The sequence below is a fragment of the Ochlerotatus camptorhynchus genome, unplaced genomic scaffold (genome assembly GCF_037179485.1).
Source record: "Ochlerotatus camptorhynchus isolate MF236.1 unplaced genomic scaffold, CSIRO-AGI_Acam_v1.1 ptg000060l, whole genome shotgun sequence".
NCBI lineage: Eukaryota > Metazoa > Arthropoda > Insecta > Diptera > Culicidae > Ochlerotatus > Ochlerotatus camptorhynchus.
In genome coordinates this window covers 474892-496029 of record NW_027040550.1, presented here as the reverse complement: position 1 = coordinate 496029, position 21138 = coordinate 474892, and the positions used below count along the sequence as shown (strand labels likewise).

Sequence of the window (21138 nt, the reverse complement as noted above, 5' to 3'; positions counted from 1 at the left end):
TTTCTAGATTACCCAAGTCACTAGCCACGTGCAGCGGACTTTTATTTTTAACCATGGCCATCAAACTCACATCTATGCCATAATCAAGTAGAAGTAAAACCATCTCATAATGACCAGCACGCGTCGCAGTGTGCAATAACGATCCATATTTTTTGAGTGTTTTAGTTTTGTAATCATTCTTTTGTAGTAGCCCCTTTACTACTTTTACAAAGTTTGCTTTACATGCCCAGAATGCAACTTCAGGTTTTTTTTTACAAATATTGCTTAGAGCAATCATTTGCTCTGATTGTTCTGAAAACTGTTCTTCAAATAGCATAAAGAAAAATCTTCGAACTGTTTCATTATTATGAAGTGTTTCGTACAAAATTGCTTTGCATTTTTGGATATGATCATATAGATACGTTGCAACGAAAAATTCGGCATAGGATCGGTGTACGAATCTAAGCTCGCCTTTGGAGAATGTAAGCTGGCTAATTTTCAATAGAGGAGAATGCTCTTTCCCGTCTTTGATTCGTTTTTGGAGTTCTTCGTAAAGTGTTTCATATTCACCCGATGCGATTATTTCCTTATGTTTATCCGCAAAAAGCTCGTGCCAAGCAGCTATTTGATGCTCAATAGTAAAGTATTTCAACTGCCAGCGCTCTTCGTCATCACTTGACATGTCAATATTTCGGTAAGCATCTTGGTCTCTTTTTTTCTTCCATTTGATTTGACACGAAAATTCTACAAACTTTTTAAACAATGAGACAACATTAAATTTTTCTTTCGGGAAAATATCTGGTGCACGTTTATCTGGAACGGTATTTAAATATTGTTGGAAATCATCAGAATATACTTCCGCCAACAATCGAATTAAAAGTGGAATACCAAAGAATTCAGTGTGATAGCTATTTATGTCCGAGTAGAATTTTTCGAGCAATTGAGTTGAATAAATTTTAAATTCCCTTGAATCATCGGAAGCTTTCCATGAATTTTTCAAAACCATAATTTGTTCATTGTTTTTAAATGGAATCAATCTGATTGCCCATGTTTTAAATTTTTGTTCAAGAATATCTTTGACATGATATCTACCACTAACAATCACTTGAATATTCTCCTTTGACAATAATTGCCTAAATACGGCGATTGCCTCGTTATGAAAAGTGATCTCATCGAACCCATCAAACAGGATTATAGTTCGATTTGCGTTGCTTTCTAGATTGTTTCTCAATATTTTCCGGCTTGTTTCTGAAAGAGTCGATTGCAGAATTTTGAAAACCGCTTCAGAGTTTTCACAGCCTGATTTGAGCACTTCCTTTAAGTTATTCAAATATATCAAGAACACATCAATATCGGATTTCTTTTGAACTTCGAAGGCAATGTGTTGGAGGATAGTTGTTTTTCCCATACCAGGTTCTCCGATGAAGAGAGAAAATTTGTTTTCTGCTGGGTCGTCTATTAATTGTTTGATGAAATCATGGTCGCTAACAAAATCATAGTACTCAATTAATGTTCTTTCTATGTACGAGCTTCCAATATATTTACGTTGTGAAAAATTACTACTCAGCTCCCTCGTTATTTCTTCGACACAAGAGCGTCCCTCTTTATAAGATAAGTAACTCTTTTCTGGCTTATTGTTTTTTGTATCCTTGTAACTATTAGAATTGATCCAATTTTTAAAAAATTTATTAAATTTAAAGAAAGGCAGTTCTAATTGTGCTTTTCCAAGATCGTCCGGTGGAATCCAATCTCTCATCCATGAGCGAAGATCATTCTCGATGGTTTTTATAAGATCACTTGGTTGGTTAACACAGAAAGTTAGATGCTGAAAGAACTTGCTCACGCTATCTTCATTTAAATACGTTGGTAGTTGGGTGTTCCTAGATTTACCTTTAATAAATGATTGAATCTCTGGATTTTTTGCTATTAATTTTTCATCAATATCCTTTAGTAGCTCATTGTACAACCATTCATGGGTGAGACCACCGTCCTTGGAGAGCTTTAGATTTCCATTTGAAACTTCCAGGATCTTCTGCAACGGTGTTTTGTAGCCGATTAGTATTTCCGAAACTTTTCCACTTTTGAAGAGTTCAATGATCGCATCCCTAATGGCATTTAGTTCGGTGTTCATCAACTTCCGTAAATCTTCAATTTTATCCTTTTTTGGTCTGAATCTTTTGTAGCAATCGTTCGATTCAGCAAACTTCATTATTGGGTTCACTTCACCTTGTTCACAGTTCTCGATGTCCACCAACTCTTTAAGCTGACTATTACTATCGTCTAATGATTTATTGGTTAAGATAAAAAATCGCATCTTCAACTCCTTGAACTCATCTTTTTGAATAACGTCTAAATACGACTGTATGTACTTGATAATAGCAAAATCATTATTACCTTTACACGTCTTCGGAAACAAATTGTCGAACGATATTTTTTTTGTACCATCTGAGCTGTCTTCGTGTTTGGCTTGGAAAAACCACACTTCCTTCCGTTTTTCGAAAATTATGACCACATCATCGAATTTTCCAGCGTCCTTCATTTCTGAGGCCAGTATGAATTCAGATTTCTGCAAAGATGCTCGCTCAAACAGCGCAAATGCTAAATCTTCTTCGTATTTGTTGCCATGATTGCCAGTATTGCCACCCCATGCATAGCAGCGACTGACATCCTTGGTGTGCTCCATTATTTTCCCTAAAATAAAAAAAGCAAAATCTATTAGTAACATTTATCATTAGCATTTCATGTCTATTGATTCAAACAAATCTGAAGGCTGCTCAACTGGAGTTGCTCTTCTAGACACAGGAAAAGCATTCGACAGTGTTTGGCATGAAAAAGTTTCAGAGTTGGTTGGAAATGCTATCTAACATGAAGCTTTAGTGTGATAATTGATTAGCTAGCGAATAGTCTTTAGAAGAGAGTAGGTAGATAGTTCCGTTAGAGTACGGCAATATGGAAATTGAATAGAAGTTGAAAATGAGCGAAGGGCCTTTAGCTATTCCACAGCCGCAGACATTAATGAGCAACGGCAGTCGCACACTTTTTGCCTGTAGATTTGAAGACATACTTCAAATCTCCGCGTACTTCGTACGGGCTAGGCAAAGAGTGTGCGTTTGACTTTGTACTGTCGCATTAATGGCCCTTCACTCATTTCAACTTCTATTCAATTTTCATATTGCCGTACTCTAACGGAACTATCTACCGACCCTCTTCTAAAGACCATTATCTAGCTAATAAATTATCACACTAAAGCTTCATGTTCGATAGCATTTCCAACCAACTCTGAACATCGCAAACTTCGCGTATGAAGTAACATAAAAACACTTTGAATGAAAAAGTTTATTTTTCCACTCAATATTATGAAATTAATTTTTTGGTTTACGGTTTAGCGACTTGCAGTCAATTTAATTGTTTGTAACAAAGTTTGAACATACTGAGACGTAAGCACATATCATCGGTAAAAGACGTGTGTGTGAGAAAATTTGCGAAAAATCTAAGGGCACCGGTGGGATTCGAACCCACAATTCCCATTCAGTACACGGATGCATTACCAATTATACAACGGTGGACCTATATGGTCTATGGATGTATTTGTCTGATGAAATTTGAGTTTCGAATCCGTTTCCCACCCTAGTTTTTTTTTTGCGCAAGCGTTCTCTAATACACAACAAATGTCTATTATCGACGATATGTGCTTGTACCGCAACCACTCAGTATCAGTCGATGTGAACAAATACAGCTCTTTTTTGTTGTACCTACATCCTTACAAGTTTGGATATTTTCTCTTCTTATTTAAAAAAAAATGGAAGATTTTTCCCAACGCTTTCAAAACTCAGCTTATAATATTCCCATTTAATTTCTTGGTCATGTCAAGTGAAATATCTTGGATTAGTGCTTGACCAAAGATCACAGGGCATTATAAACCCCGGAAATCAAAACTCTGCCCGAAGAATAAACTAATAATATTTAATCAGGTTTTTAGTTAGACAAGGACAAAATCACCTCAAAGGATTCAGACTAAAGCTCTGAATTTGATTTTGAAGTTGCCTTCATGGTTCACTACTGCCGAAAAATCTAGAATTGATTGTCAATCCTCAATTGCAATGATTAATTCCCTTTACAATTAAGGCCTGTACTCGAAAAAAATGCACCAGACAAAAGTGTTCGCCAAAAATTTATTTTAAGTCGGATTTTCTTGAAACTTTCAGGGAATGAACTAATGGACACATGGATAATGTTTTGGCATAATTAATTTTTTAAATTTCCTTTCCATCGCTGAAAGCCCGCACCTTTCCCTTAAGACCCCCATTACATTTTGTGCAATGGTGGAGCCGACCTTTTTGGTCACTTTCATCCATTATTTCTTCAACTCCAGCTCGTTCTTAAGCACCTTGGACGATTTTCGAACTTTGGCCTTCATTATGGCCCAAAATCTTTCCACCGGACGAATCTGTGGTGAATTTGGGGGGGTTGGAGGTTTTTGGTACAAAAACAACGTTATTGTCTCTGTACCAATCCAACGTCGATCGCGCGTAATGGCATGATGCCAGGTCCGGCCAAAATAATGTTTCGTCTCCGTGGGATCGCAGGAAGGGCAACAGACGCTTCTGGAGGCACTCGGTGCGGTAAATTTCACTGTTGATGGTACCCATTGTGATGTACGGTTTACTCAATTTACCGCATTGGCATATGGCCTTCCAGAGCAAGTATTTTTTGGCGAGTTTGTCCACTTTCTTCTTCCTTATGTCTTCCGGAACATCACACCGTGATTTGGCAACGTAGAACTCCAGCCCCGGTATCTGCTTTGCGTCTGCCTTGATGTAGGTTTCGTCATCCATAACCACACACATCGGTTTCGTTAACCACTCTCGATACAGCTTCCTTGCGCGGGATTTGGCCGCCGTGTTTTGTTGATCACGCCGGTTCGGTGCCTTCCGGACTTTGAATACACGAAGCCCAGCTCGTTTCATGGTTTGCTGAACGAACCAGGCGAAACACTTTGCCTTCAGAGCCGCGGTTCGGATTACGCTTGAAATAATCCAACACCTTCCGGGCCTTCACAGGGTCAGCTGTCTTCGATTTTCTTCCACTTCCAGCCCGCCGCTCGGTCGTCTGGGACTTCTTAAACGATTTTACCACCCGAGAAACAGTTGTATGGGTGAATCCTAGTTGTCTTCCGATCCATCTCATGGTCGCAGTCGGATTTTCCATGACGGCGCGCAAAATTCTCCAGCGATTTTCTTCTTGTTTCGATAACCACTGAACCGATTGTTATGAAATTTTGCACATGTAAACAATTCACTCCAAACTAGTTATACCCAGATTTTCATTAATTTTTACCCACGGATAAAAAAGTTACACACGGATAAAAATGGTGCATTTTTTTCGAGTACAAGCCTTAGATAAGTTTTAGTTTTAGCTTTCAGTTTTAAGATTTCAATTGTTATACTGACATGCAGGTTTAGAAAACCTGTTTAAAACACTGAATTGCCAAAGCAGGAACAATGTAAATACACATAGCTATATATCAGAACAATTAAGGCTGGTAAGTTACTTTAGTAGCTGGAGCACCTAAAGGGTGATACGGTCAAAATTTGGTCAAGGGAAAACGCGTGTAAATCGGTGAAATCGTTTATTTAAAAAATCAAATTAAATTTCTTTTTCAAGTTCAATTAGTATAAAATTCAGGAAAAATATTCAGTTAGGCTTCCGCTTTTCCAAATCCGAATTGCCGAGCCTTACGCTTGACCCCTACCATCTGATTTTGTACAGCCACCTTGTCCACCTTCTTCGCCGCAGAAAGCCAGTTTGCCTTGAACTGCTGCTCGCCCTTAGCAGTTTTTTTGGTCTTCTTTAGGTTCCGCTTGACAATAGCCCAGTATTTCTCAATTGGGTGGAGCTCTGGCGTGTTTGGAGGGTTCTTGTCCTTGGGAACCACCTGAACGTTGTTGGCGGCGTACCACTCCATGGCCTTTTTACCGTAATGGCAAGATGCCAAATCCGGCCAAAACAGTACGGAACAACCGTGTTTCTTCAGGAAAGGCAGCAGACGTTTATTCAAACACTCTTTCACGTAAATTTTTTGGTTGACAGTCCCGGAAGCTATGAAAATGCTGCTTTTCAAGCCACAGGTACAGATGGCTTGCCAAACCAGATATTTCTTTGCGAACTTTGACAGTTTCAAGTGCTTGAAAACATCTGCTACCTTTCCCCTTCCTTTTGCCGTATAAAACTCCTGTCCCGGAAGCTGCTTGTAGCCGGCTTTGACGTAGGTTTCGTCGTCCATTACCACGCAGTCAAACTTCGTCAGCATCGTCGTGTACAGCCTCCGGGATCGCGCTTTGGCCGTCGTATTTTGTTTATCATCGCGATTTGGAGTCACTACCTTCTTGTAAGTCGATAGTCCGGCTCGTTTTTTGGCTCGATGCACGGTTGTAGACGATACACCCAGCTTATTTGCGGCATCTCGGAGAGAGAGGTTAGGGTTTCGCTTGAAACTACCGGCAACTCTCTTTGTCGTCTCAGCGGCTTCCGGTTTTCGATTTCCCCCCGATCCAGACTTCCTGGCTGTCGACAAACGTTCCCCGAACACTTTAATTACATTTGTAACGGTTGATTTGGCAACTTTTAGCGATTTTGCCAACTTTGTGTGCGAGTAGCTCGGATTTTCGCGATGCGCGAGCAAAATTTTGATACGCTGCTCTTCTTGCTTGGACGGCATTTTGACAACTGAAGAGTGAATTGCAAAATCAAAATAGGAGCAACATTCTACACACACACACCTTCAAAATGAGGGGTGTTCAGGTTTTTTAAATGCAAAATTGAAAGAAATACGTCAAGTTGATATTGACCAAATTTTGACCGTATCACCCTTTATATGAAAATGATATGTAATTAAAGAGTAATTTTCATTAAGAGGGAAAATGCCAACCGTCGATTAATTTCAGAGTGATTTATTAATAAATGTTTGGCGGCCATAAGGACGATGATGGCGTGACTCTTGGAGTGCGAGAATGGATATTGTTACCGATCCACTTGAAATCGGAACAATAGATGTTCATCTGACTGAATTTCTAGATTTGATTGACATCATTTCCTAGTAAATAGCTTATGCTGGTTCTCATTGAAAACTGCGAGTAGTTTATTCATTATAATAAAAAAAAATTAAAGGGGTAGTGTCCTGTGCATGACCACAGTTTGACGTAGAACCACGCAAAATTGATGTTTGTCATGCATTTTTGACTATTATACTTATTATTATAAATGGGCGGGGCAGAACGTTTCTTTTGTGCAAAATATGAAAAAAGGATGGACTTTGGATGTTAATCTAATTACATATATAGAGGTACCAGATATGTTTTACAGTTAGTTGTTGGTAATTCATCGAATGTATAAGGAGACATAAGCAATTTTTTTTTTGAAAATTTTGGCTCTGCGTGTGAAAAAATATTTTTACTTATAAGGAGCTGTTCACTACGTTGTCTTTTCAGAGTGTTGCTAAGGGGGGTTGGTAGGGTTGTTGTTAGGGGGGAGGGGGTTTTACATACATAATTTTCCAAGTCTCATTCTCATTGTGGTGATCATGGTCACGCCGTGATGCACCTTTAGCCGCTGAATTGGTCCTGCTTGCTGCAGGACCTAGTGACCAGGCTTCCAGTGCGCGTATCATCGCTTGTGAGACGCACGAACAATAATCTCGCTTTCATGGTCGAGTCGTGCACATGAGATGTATTTTTCTCTATATCACGATCATCCAATACGTCGCATCTCACATGCTCATAAAAGTTGTGCGACACACGACTTGGTAGCGCAATACATTTCCTAAAGGGTGTGTTTCATTGTACTAAATCGCATGCGATGTCTCATGGGACGAAGCTCATGAGATTATCTCACAAGATCTTCTCATGTACGTAGTTGTGCGTTGTGCTTTTAGATTTATATGCGAGAACAGTTTTACTTGGGTATGCTGATGGCACTATCATTTCTGATGCGATATTTCATATCTGATACACGATAAGATATCTGATACATGATCGCGTACTTTTTATATTTACGATACATGCAACTAAATAGAGGGTCATGTTTGTGTCCTAATATTATGTTATTTCGATTTATGTTGAGGTCCCCAATGAATGTGCCTAATTTCATGAATTCATGGAAAAATACATGAGAATCAGAATGAAAATAAACTTTTTTTTACCAACAACTTAAACATCACAATAAATTGCATGTAGTTGAGATAGCTATATTGGGAAAACCACGTAAACAAAACATTTTTTTTTTCTACTCTAAAAAAAAGGTTATGATTCATAAAATAAGCAATATCTTCTTCTTCTTCTTCTTCTTCTTCTTCTTCTTCTTCTTCTTTGGCTTTAACATCCCAATCTCAAATGAAGTTACACCTTCTTTGACCAAGCTCTCTACAAATAAATAAGGAAGTGCTTCCTTATTTATTTGTAGAGAGCTTTCTATACCTGTAGGGTAGAACAGGGGATAAATGTACCCCGGGAAAAGCACCCGATTTAGTTTTTCATGGCTATTCCACTCTTAATTCTGGGATTGTTTGTGCAAAAAAAAACTAGTTTAAGCACTAAAATAGCACTGTGACTTGTCAAATTTATGAATTAAAAATTGCCCCGGTGTGCATTTTGGGCTTTTTTCCTGACCATTTTTGCATGCGTATATTGTGTCGTGTGACAGGTATATGATATGATGATACTCTATGCCTGGGGAGTCCAACCCCGAAAAAATCCAAATAAAATTGATCATAGTTCGCCACAATTTGAGTTGTCAGATTGCAGTTTTGTGAAATGGAAGTGGAAAAATGTGCACTCATTGTTTTAAAAGTTTTGTTATTTTCCAACGCTAAAGGTTTTTTGAAGATTAAACCAAAAATTAAGATTCTTTTGGGACCAGTACAACGAAAAACGAAAGTTCAGTTTAAAATAGGATAAGAGTTAGTTACAGTCGTTTCCCAAACTAATGTTAAATTTTCTAGCTTTAGTGATTTTAAATAGCGACAAGCGACATTTGAAGATTCACGTTTTCCAAGGCTTAAAATATTGCATCAGCTGCCCATTAACTGCGAAGACTCCTTTTTTTGCTGTTCTAAATCATCCCTTGCCTCGCGTAGGCAGTTTTTTCGATACCCCATAGTTTTTAGTTTATTAATAGGCCTATACCGTAATCCGGTAAACAAGCCTTTACCCGTGAGACTAGTCCATAAAAAAGCAAAAATTCTCAGTGAATACCTTGTATCTGCAGCCACTTAAGCAGTATTACACGCTCGTCATTGTGTCCGACTTGGATTAAATTTCCTAAGAGTAAAGAACCTATCATCATCGCAGTAAATAAAAATACGATTATAATGGTGGAAAAGCAGCCGACAACAACGAAAAATTCATTGAAGAACTTTTTTCTAACGTGACTCCTTTGGGCCCTCCTGGATCTCAGCGAAAAACTTGCCGAGATTCAGCAAAATTTATCTTTGTTTACTAAGATCTCGGAAAAAATCCCGTTTGTTAGCTGAATCTCTGAGATCCAGCGAAATAAAATGCCGAGCTACTCGGTGGTGCCCATCTCGGCGAAAAAATCTAAGTGTGTAGTATCAAGCATTTGGTATTTTACTCATACGATGTGCAATACGTGACGTGATTCGAGTAGCTATCAATAAGTACTCGAATTACCGTTTTCATTAGTTTTGCAGCAACCAAGCAACTTAATTTGTTTTTGACTGCTTTCTATTACAGGAATCTCCCAAACGGTGGATTGTGCACCATGATGCCACCGTGGATTGGATTGCAAGATAGAATTTATATTTGTTTTAATAGTTAGTCATACGATTATTATATGCACAAAAGAGCACAAGGTTTTTCGTCACGAAGGGCCACTGTGATCAAACGGTATTCAAAGAGCCACTTTCGGTAACATACAATTATATTTGATTCAACGTAGAGAGTTCAAATAGTTATCCCTAAATACTTAAGAATCAGAGTGACAAGCCTGCAAACTATGTACCAATGTTGTGACACAGCACGACTGTTCCTTTTTCCGAGACGCGAGTTTGTGCACAGCATTAACTATCAGTTTGCAGGTTTGGTACTCTGATAGCCATAGAGTTCGGTAAAACGGATCACTGCAAAGAGCCAATGTCCTCTTCTGCCACGCTTAAACAGGGATCTCTAAACCAAATGACGCAATCAAAAAAAAAGAAGAGTTGCATCGCTCTCTGTTTCATAACTGTTTAAAAATTAGTTTGGCAAATAGGGATTTAGAGTAGATTTTTTTTAAATCAAACCTCTGAATGCAATCGGTTTTGTTCATCATCATGAATCTCATATCTTTGTAACTGTTTAAGCCATCCAGTGGTAGGTATTTGGGTTATTTTGATTTATCGTGTTGTTTATACGCAGAATGGAATAAAAATATAAGGGAGGGTGACGTTGGTGGTGTATTTGCCTTATTTTTATTGAAAATGAAGCACATATTAAACGCATGGGGCGTTAACTTTAGATTATCAATATCCCAAACAGCTCTCAAAACTCAGTTATATGCATGTACAGTCAGGAATCCTTATTGCCGGATTCCTTATTGCCGGTATCTCTTATTGCCGGATCCTTATTGCCGGGCTATCCGCGAATAAGGATACCCACAGCTTATGGGATTTTCACTAATGGGGGCTATAGTGGATTATCTCATTTGTTTCAATACATAAAGCTATACTGTCTTCGACAAAGTTACTGTACTGGGTTAGACCAACAAGCTTGTGCCATTGGATTTGGGTTAAATTGAGAACTACGCCGCTAGAGGCGCTTCACTTTTATGTTACTTATGACGGGCGCTATAATATATGGATCATATTTCCAACATAGAATATTTCGTGATCCTGACCATATAGAAAGTTACTGTCATCAGCAAAGTTCGGCAGGTAATCAAGTCCTTTTGGATGGTGGCCATATTAGTTCAGAACTCTCTCACTACGTAGCGCTAGTGTGCATGTGCAATTCTTATATAAACTGTATCTCGAGAGCCTGGCCATATAGAAAGTTGCTGTTTTCAGCAAAGTTGTGCAGGTGAGCAAGTCCTTTCGGATGATGTTCATATTAGTTCAGAACACGCTCACTACGCGTCGCTAGTGTGCAATTTTTTTTTTTTTTTCTTTATTATAGAGATTTTTAGCCATAGGCTAGTTCATCTCTTACTAGTGTGCAAGTGAATTTCCTGTATAAGCTGTATCTCGAGAACCTGGCCATATAGAAGGTTACTGTCTTCAGCACAGTTGTGCAGGTGATCAAGTCCTTTCGGATGATGGTCATATTAGTTCAAAACACGCTCACTACGCGGCGCTAGTGAGGAAGTAAATTTCCTGTATAAGCTGTATCTCGAGAACCTGGCCATATAGAAGGTTACTGTCTTCAGCAAAGTTGTTCAGATGATTAAGTCATTTCGGATGATGGTCATATTATTTCAGAACTCTCACACTACGCGGCGCTAGTGTACACATGAACTTCTTAATATGTTATGTCTCCAAAGCTTGTCCATATAAGATGTTGCTGTGCAATGTGAGAACAGGAACCGGGAAAGGGATGACGTGTAGAGGCCGGAAATCGATGTCAGATGCCATTTTGGAATCCAAGATGGCGGCCATCGGGTCAAGAAAAACTGTCAAATACCCTACAATATGGATATTTTTGGAAAGGAGACGACGTGTAGAGGCCAGAAATCGATGCCAGACGACATTTTGGGATCCAAGATGGTGGCCATCAGTTTAAGAAAAACTGTCAAATACACTACAATTTGGGAATTTCCGAAAATGGACGACGTGTAGCTGCCAGATATAGATTCCAGACGCTATTTCGGAATCCAATATGGCGGCAACATGTTTTCCATGGTCACTAGAGTGTTTCAGCGTTATATGGAAAAAAAAGTCAAAGTCTGGAATTTCAAACGCTACCCTCTGGAATGGTAGTTTGGGGGGTCAGAATCACCCTGCCAAAATTTGAAGTGATTTGGTTCACGGCAACCCCTCGCTCAAACGGCTTGAAGTTTGTATGGGGAAAATCGACAAAATGTATGGGGGAGCGAGCCACTTTCACATTCGCGGCTCTAGGTGGCGCTGTAGTGGGTCGATTTTCTTCGTATACAAAATGTATCACTTTTGGAGTATTGGGAACATCTTGGCTTAAGACCGGATGTGAATCCGAGTTACCCCCGAAAAGTTATTAGCGTTTCAAACGAACACCACCTGCTTTACTTCTGCGCTTGTGCAGTTTTTATTTTTACGAACAGGTATACGAATAGCAATGTTTGCATAGGTATAACTTTTTTGTTTAACCATGAAATTGGTTGAAATTTTCACAGTGAGTAGAAAAATGTTCGAAATTATGGTCTACTAAAAATTGGAAAAAAAATGGCCAAGTGGTTCTGGTTTTATTCCGAGTTTCCGAGAGGCCATCGTGGGGAGAAAAGGTACCAGTCGTCTACAACAAGGTGGTGCTGAAAATCCACAGCAACAGGCATCTATGGGTAGTGCTGATTAATATTTTAACAAAATCAACCCATAACCTGGTTCTAAATACTGAGCGTCCACCGGAAGGCCTTTCGATGACCTGGATCAACCTTAATCTAGATTATTATGTATTTTTGATCAAAGTAGGCCTTTATTTTACTCTGCAACTATGTGGAGTGTAGTAAAATGGTGATTTTAGATACATTAGCTGTTCAATGGCTCTGAGTAGTCACCAGATGGTCCGTGAGAAGATCCGGAACATCCGTAAAATTGTTTTTTGTGTAAATTTTACCAAAGCAGGCAACAACAACAACTGAAACCATCTTGGATTCCAAAATGGCGACTGGCATCGATTTACGGCCTCTGCACGTCGTTCCCTTTCCGGAAATACCCGTATTATAGGGTATTTGACAGTTTTTTCTTGACCCGATGGCCACCATCTTGGATTCCAAACTGACGTCTGACATCGATTTCCGGCCTCTACACGTCATCCCCTTTCCAAAAATATCCATATTGTACGGTATTTGACAGTTTTTCTTGAACCGATGGCCGCCATCTTGGATTCCAAAATGGCATGTGACACCGATTTCCGTCCTCTACACATCATCCTTTTTCCGGTTCCTGTTCTCACATTGCACAGCAACATCTTATATGGACAAGCTTTGGAGTCATAACATATTAAGAAGTTCATGTGCACACTAGCGCCGCGTAGTGTGAGGGTTCTGAAATAATATGACCATCATCCGAAAGGACTTAGTGACCTGAACAACTTTTCTCAAGACAGTAACCTTCTATATGGCCAGGTTCTCGAGATACAGCTTATACAGGAAATTCACTTGCACACTAGTAAGAGATGAACTAGCCTATGGCTAAAAATCTCTATAATAAAGAAAAAAAAAAAAAAAAATTGCACACTAGCGACGCGTAGTGAGCGTGTTCTGAACTAATATGAACATCATCCGAAAGGACTTGCTCACCTGCACAACTTTGCTGAAAACAGCAACTTTCTATATGGCCAGGCTCTCGAGATACAGTTTATATAAGAATTGCACATGCACACTAGCGCTACGTAGTGAGAGAGTTCTGAACTAATATGGCCACCATCCAAAAGGACTTGATTACCTGCCGAACTTTGCTGATGACAGTAACTTTCTATATGGTCAGGATCACGAAATATTCTATGTTGGAAATATGATCCATATATTATAGCGCCCGTCATAAGTAACATAAAAGTGAAGCGCCTCTAGCGGCGTAGTTCTCAATTTAACCCAAATCCAATGGCACAAGCTTGTTGGTCTAACCCAGTACAGTAACTTTGTCGAAGACAGTATAGCTTTATGTATTGAAACAAATGAGATAATCCACTACAGCCCCCATTAGTGAAAATCCCATAAGCTGTGGGTATCCTTATTCGCGGTTCCTTATTCACGCCCCCGTTACCCCGGCAATAAGGATTCCTGACTGTATGTATTTTGCCTCTCTGATTCCTGAAAAGGCCTTTATTAAAAAAAAAAAAAAAAAAAACATCTCATTTGAAGTATAACATTCAGATCATGACACTCATTCAAAGATACGTTTCTTTTTAAGTTTTACTAAAATCAACCTTCTTCAAAAGGTCAGAGTTAAGCCGAATGAGCACACACTTAGATTTTTTGGCCGGTATTTTATTTTGCTGGATCTCAGTGAAATACTTGCCGAGATTCAGTTAACAAATGAGAATTTTGCCGAGATATCAGCTAACAAACAAAAATTTTCCTGAATCTCTGCAAGTTTTTCACTGAAATCCACCAAAATAAAATACCGAGCTGCTCGGTGGTGCCCATCTGGGCAAAAAAAAATCTAAGTGTGTAGAATATTGTTCAGTGTCTCCTCCTTTAATTTAGCTCTAAACTTAGTTAGCACAATCGGCAGAGCACTGAAAGTGTGTTCAACGCTAACTTGCGAGCACGGGATCGCAAGGATGGTGGAAACTAAGGAAAACAAACTTGGTTTGTTAGCTTTCTATCCAAATAAGATAAATCGTTCAGCTCGTCGATTACTTCGGATTCCTCTTTATTGTTGGTTGCATCATCCAAGGATTGCAAATATGCCTCCAATGCATCGTTTGCAACATCTCTCTGTTGAGATGTTGATGCTAATGGAGTTCTACCGGAAAGATCTTGTAAATTGGTCCAGGTTTGCATTAAGAAATCCTATTGAATTGACAAAAGAGCATATTAATCGCAATTAACGTATAATCACATTTCACTTACCACACATAATTTGGGATTAATTTGCTTGGATTAGCATTAGCATTAGCATAAGCATCGAAAAAGTTGCACAATATCGTAAGTGGTACGAATTCAAAACTATTAAGAGCAAGTCGGATATCTATTACTGGATAGATAGTTAGTAGGAAATAATTACTATCTCCCAGATAAAGAAATATCCCGCTCCCACAGTTAAGGATTGTCCTGGCCACGTCCTAACAACTGGGATAGGAAATGTATGTTAGTCTAACATTTACTTAAGAGAGATGCAGAGAACTCTACGACCCCTCATAAATGTAATAAATTTCGGGAATTTAGGCATTATGTTAATAGGGAAGGTAAGCCATAGGATACACCCAGTCAGTGTTGCTGGCAAATGTAGTTTTTATTTTAATAAATGTTGAAATTGCTGTCCAGAGCGTCTGCTGGAAGATAATGTATTGCGTTCAAAACGAAATTCCTATACAAAAAATATTTGTTTGTATGAGAATTTCGTTTCGAACGAAATACAGGATTGGGGTGAAGGTTGCTGAAATAACATGAAGATATAACATAATGAAGTCACAATCGTTGTCACACCCGTAGCTAATTAAAAGGAAGGAATTATGTTGATGTTTTATCATTTTTTATGGATTAAGGGGAAGAGGAGTGAAAATAATTTTACTTCCTCTTCTCCCTGCTTGGATGTGTAAATATTCATTCCCAGGAAATTGAAACTGATTCAGCAACACACGCTTTTTTCAAATGGTAGCCTTGCTGTTTATTTTATTTTATTTGTCATTTCAAAGCCGTATAGAGACGTCGCATTGAGATGTCTCATTTGGATGTCTCACTGAGACGTCTCATTGAGACGTCTCATATATTTATCTCACTATATTCCACATGCATACATTGCGAGGGAAAAGAGATGAGACAAAAACTTGTGAGGTGCACGACAAAAATATGTGCGTGTGACGTGTCCCTCTCACAATAACAGTGTCGCGTCACCTCAGCTTGTGTTGCTCCTGACGAGACAAAGAGAAATGTGACAACCAGTTTCACAGCTCACTGTCGCATACAGTGCTGCCATTTATACAGATTTATCTGTATTATACAGATTTTTTAATCTTAATACAGACCCGATACAGAATACAGATTTATCACAGATTTTTAAATTACAATACCGATTTATACAGATTTTTATAAAATGCTTGAGAAAAAAAAAATTCAAAATTAATAAAAACAAAATAACTCGATTTTATCAGCGTACCCCCTTCTCTCCAAAATTAATTGTTGTGCTAAAAACCATATTTTTTGCAGTGGGATCTGCTCGAGGCGTTGCTGTTTCTTTTATGCTTTTCTCACTCCCTCCAACGGAAAACTCAGTCACGCCCGTCACGGTAGTTTCGTTGTAATACTTAGCTCTCATTTTTGTTCTGTTAGCCATCAACTCCATCAAAATGAAATCAATTTGAGTTATCAGGAATAATGAAAATAACATTATTCTTGTTTTCATTTTGTTCTCACCCTCTGCTCGGGAACCTATCAAATTTCCATCGACAATTAATCATGTTATGGTGTTTTTGACAGCATTGACAACCAGAGGACCAACCGCTTTCGGATGCATATGGAGCTGGTAGTAAACGATTTGAGATTGTATGGGGATTTACAGTATTAATTGAATATTTCCAATATAAGCATGTATGTTAAATACAAGAAAAGTGTTGAGATGGTAAAAATCAGGCAATTTCCTCTGTGTTATTTTTGACAGTGCATACGTTTGAGAGAGAGAGAGAAAGGTGAGCTTTCGCTCAAGAACAGAGAGCTCGGCAACTCAAGCAGCGCGACAAGAGAGCTTTTGCTTGATGGTAGGATTTGAAGAGATATCAATCACTAGTTTAACATGTTGCTTGGCAGTTAGGACGAAGAGAAGAAACATTGTAAAATCATTCTGTATTGGAAAAGCTGATCAATAAATATTGGTGAAAAGTATTGAATCTATTTTGTTCAATAGTGTTTATATCACTAGGTTGTGGTGAGTGTGCTCGGCGTGAGTTTTCACGAGAGTACTGTTCCCTTTGCTTTCCTCGGTTGAGGATTCGGCGTTGTGTTTGTAAGTTGTTTGAAGTCTGAGAGGGAATTCCTCAAGACTGTTCGATTCTCCATTTTGCTCATCTCAATAAAAAGTGCCCGAGCACATTAAAATGGTACAAATACAAGTACTTGTAAACATTTTACTTGCATTGAAAATGTATTTCGTAAGAAATTGCGGATTTTCTGATATTCTCCATACTGCAAAAATGATTTTACCAGCACTGGCGGGGCGACATCTCTCGACTTTTCGGTGTAACTACCACACAAATGATGTAATTAATTGTATTCATCTATATTAAAAATATCAAATAGTAATGAGCTCGTGAACTTTTTTGCAGTTAAAACTGCTTAACAGGAAGATAATGAATAGAAACTTAAATCTCCATACATTTTCAAATGGCTTCATATCACTCTTATAAATAAGTACGGACGATATCACAAATGGCGCAATTATATCCCGTATGGTTAGTACGATAGCCCGAATAGGTGGTTAAGCACTTTTTATGGTTATTTTGTATGCACTGTATTTGTAAAACAACAAAACATGATTAATTAAGAAAAAAAATCGTCAATACAGAAAATACAGATTTTTTAATAGAGTGGATACAGATTTTTTTAAAACCACCTGGCAGCTCTGGTCGCATATATGTGTGCATGAGATTTTCGGAAGCCTGCTAGTGACACGCCGCACGCTATGTCTGAAAGTACTTTTTTTGCAATTTTTATGTACCTCAGTTTTTACTTCACAGGAATTTAGTATTGATCGTAACAATCAAATCTGTGAAGGTTTTAAAATATTTCATCTTGGTTTTTTTGAGAAAAAGTGTTTTGAAGTACACTTAGCCGTTTATTAAGGCGTATATGGACTATTGACTATACAAAACTGTTACGGATAGAAACAAATTCAGCTAAAAATGATTCAAAAGTGATTAAAGTAGTCGAAATACTATGTCTCAACGGTATAGTAAGATTCCTTTTTCGGTACCATAAGATATCGTAGACTTGTTATGATCTCATGTTTAAATTAATAAAATAATTAAACTCTTTCAAAAATCTATGATTTCATATTTAACCATATGGAATTTCGGGGCTACCGGAGGTTTCGATAGATCAACTTTCACAAAAAAAACCTATGCACTCATCCATAAGTTTATCACCGAAACAAGTTCTCATAATAGCATCCATATTGTCCAAAACCTTTAGCTGATTATCAAAATTGCATCCTTCCAAAACTACACATTTATCAAGCAATGGCGTTTATCAAGTACCTACAATGGCAACCAGCGAATCCAAATTGCGCATGCCGAGTTGCATTTGTGGCAGCCACCCAATTTGAAGCGTTATTGGGATCATTTTTGGTCGCGTTGTCTATCCTCATAGCTGATTTGAGGCCTGGCTGGATAGTTATTAAATGCTGACCTTATTAACACTCAGATTAAGATCTCAGGTATAGCTGAGTAATTCTTCGTGAGAAATCTAAAACAAAAATCTGACTGTTTCAATTTTAAACCCACTGGTCTTCCTGCAACGTTTGAAAAACTAGCCTCGGCTTGTTTTTTTGCCTGATAACTGCAGTGGTTCTCAAGCTTTTTTCGATTGCGACCCACTTTTATAAATTGTATAAGCTTGTGACCCACCAATATTAGATGGAGATGTTATTAGGCCAAAATGATGTTTAAAATCCATGATACCCCAAGAGATAAAATGACTAGAATCGACAAATTTGTGGTAAATAGGTAATACCATCCAAACATTATCTGAAGACTCTGAAAGAGCTATCTAAACGCATGAGTAACATATAACATATAACAAGTATAAAACTACAGTCAACTCTCCACAACTCGATGTCCACTAGCTCGATATTGAGTTTTAGAACCATAGTAAACATTAGTTTCATGGCTGTAATACTGTAAAAGCGATTTTGTATGGCATTGTTATTCTATAACTCGATAATTCTATAACTCGATGGTCCCTTGAATTTCGAGCTGTAGAAAGTTCAACGTATTAAGAAAACCACCTCATAGCGATGTTAAAAAACAGAGTCAAGACCTACTTTTAACTTCAGACTGATTATTTAAAAAAAGCCAAAATAAAGGCTTTAAATCCCGAAAAAGGCCTCAAAACGCTAACATGACTTAGAAACGTCAGAACACCAACAAGGCCTCACAATCGCTAAACAAGATCGAAACTACCTAGAATTGCATCATAAACGCTTAATTGCTCTACAAATCTTATCAACAGCCTGAAAATGACAACTCCTATAATAATCATGACACGTTAAAATACCCAAAAATGGTCCAAATAAGTCAAAATGGCCTAGACTTTCCAAACTGGCTGTATTATGCCAAAATGGCTTTTAAATAGATTACCCTGCATAATTTAAAAATCAGAATTATTCTACATGCTTGTTAAAAAAAACCTATGATCAACAATCTGAATTTCTGCAACCCACCTGAGGGTAGCTTGCGACCCACTGATGGGTCGCTACCCATAGTTTGAGAAACGCTGCTATAATGCAAAGTTAACCTTAATTTCGCCAGCCAATTCGGAGATATTCTGAAGCTACCGGTTTTCACTACATACATGCCGTTTCTTAGGAGAAACCTGCGTCAGACATGATTTGCAAATTTCTACACACCTCGGCAGTTAAAATGGTTTGAACTTCGTTAACATCTTTCTTCTCGATATTTGTGAACCTCAATTTTCATATACTTATTGGTTATACAGGTAAACGGCAATGTAACATGCGTGAGCCGTAATCACGATATTGTTTTAGGTGGCGAACTCTCTTTTTTTACACCCTTCCACCCTGCTCATGCCGTTGATCACATTTCATAAGGAAAGCGTAAAAGAGAAAGATATATATCGCAACAAATTCTCTCTATTATACCTGTTTTCAAAGACATTGAGTGGAAATTGTTCCCGATGAGACAGTTTATAGAAGCTACATTCAAATTCAAATCCCTATTAAGAAGTTTTACCTTGAATTCGAAGAACTTCGAAGAAATTCTTCAAACTTTCCTGATGATCTTAGAATTTGTGTGTTGTGTGAGTTTGTCATTTGTTTCCCTGGATTTCTCAGATATTTCTTTAAGTTATTATTATTATTATTTAGCTTTATTAAGGAGGCTTTCAGCCTTGGGCTGGTTCACCTCCAAATTTCTTAAAGTTCACAGTACTTCCTAATGGTAGTAAATTTTCAATGAGCTTCTCTGAAAAATGCTCTGATTTTTTGGAAGAGCTTCTTTAAAGTTTGGAGAACTTTCCTTAAATTCACTACAGTTCCCTATAGTTCGCGGAGTTTCCTAGAAAGTTACTGAACCTTCCTGAAAGTTTCCTTAGACAAAATAAGGGAACTGCAAGAAGCTCTAAAAATTCAGTAGTAATTCAAGATAAGGGCTACTTAAACATACTGGGCAAGAGTAGCTTACCTCGTGTGGGTTTCATTCCTATATTATGAGCATTATCGGTTAAACGATTTTCAAACAAATTTGTCATGGTTACCAGAATTTATTTTCGATCTCGCCGTTGAGTCAAACACCTCTATTTATTTTAAAAAAAAACTAAGCAAATTTTCCACCCGTCCGAATTGCAAACGCCGCCTTCGCCACCTACTGAATACTTTATTGAGCTCCGATAAAAATCTTTCGACAATCGTTACTAAGCGGCATGAATTTTTTTTTGACGGAGTCGCTTTTCCGAAGTACAAAAAGCGAATTCTCTATATTCTTCGTGAACTCTTTTTAATTTTTCCAGATATTCTACACGATAAATCTACAAAAAAAAAAAACACTCGACACAGGACGAAAATCAATGCCTACTATGATTACGTAGATACGATATTATTGGTTCCGGGAGTCACGGAAATCGGTACTGTAGGCAGGTATGGAACATCATTTGCCTTCATTTAGTGCATTCATTTACATTCATTTGCCGCTAACTTTTTTCATCAGCAGAATTTTGCAAAATGATGTATCGAGATTTTGTAGGTTTTGTTATTAGCTACAACTTTTGTAAAACACTCAAATCCGTATCTCTTATGCATGACGATCCAGAGCAGACAGAATCCACTACTGTGTTTCAGTAAATGTATTTTACATTCACTGAAAAACAGTAACGAGTTCTGCCCGCTCTACTTCATGATGCATAAGAGATACAGATTTGAGCTACTGGCAAACATTTTAGTTAATAACAAAACCTACAAAAGCTCTATATTTCATTTTGCGGAATTCTGTTGATGAATAAAGTTAGGGGCAAATGAATGTAAATGAATGCATGAAATGAATGTAAATGATTTTTCATGCCTGACTGTAGGACATAGTAATATCTCAG

The 21138-nt window shown here is 38.0% G+C and overlaps 1 protein-coding gene across 1 annotated transcript in view; it reads right to left on the bottom strand.

The window, feature by feature from the left end:
* The window catches only part of LOC135717522 (uncharacterized), a 114777-nt gene that overhangs the window by 49 nt on the left and 93590 nt on the right, over positions 1-21138 (bottom strand). Inside the window, exon 2 of the mRNA XM_065239653.1 lies at positions 13-1859. Coding sequence (XP_065095725.1) covers positions 13-1735 — 1723 coding nt within the window. The 5' untranslated portion in view covers positions 1736-1859. The remainder of the gene's footprint in view (positions 1-12; positions 1860-21138) is intronic.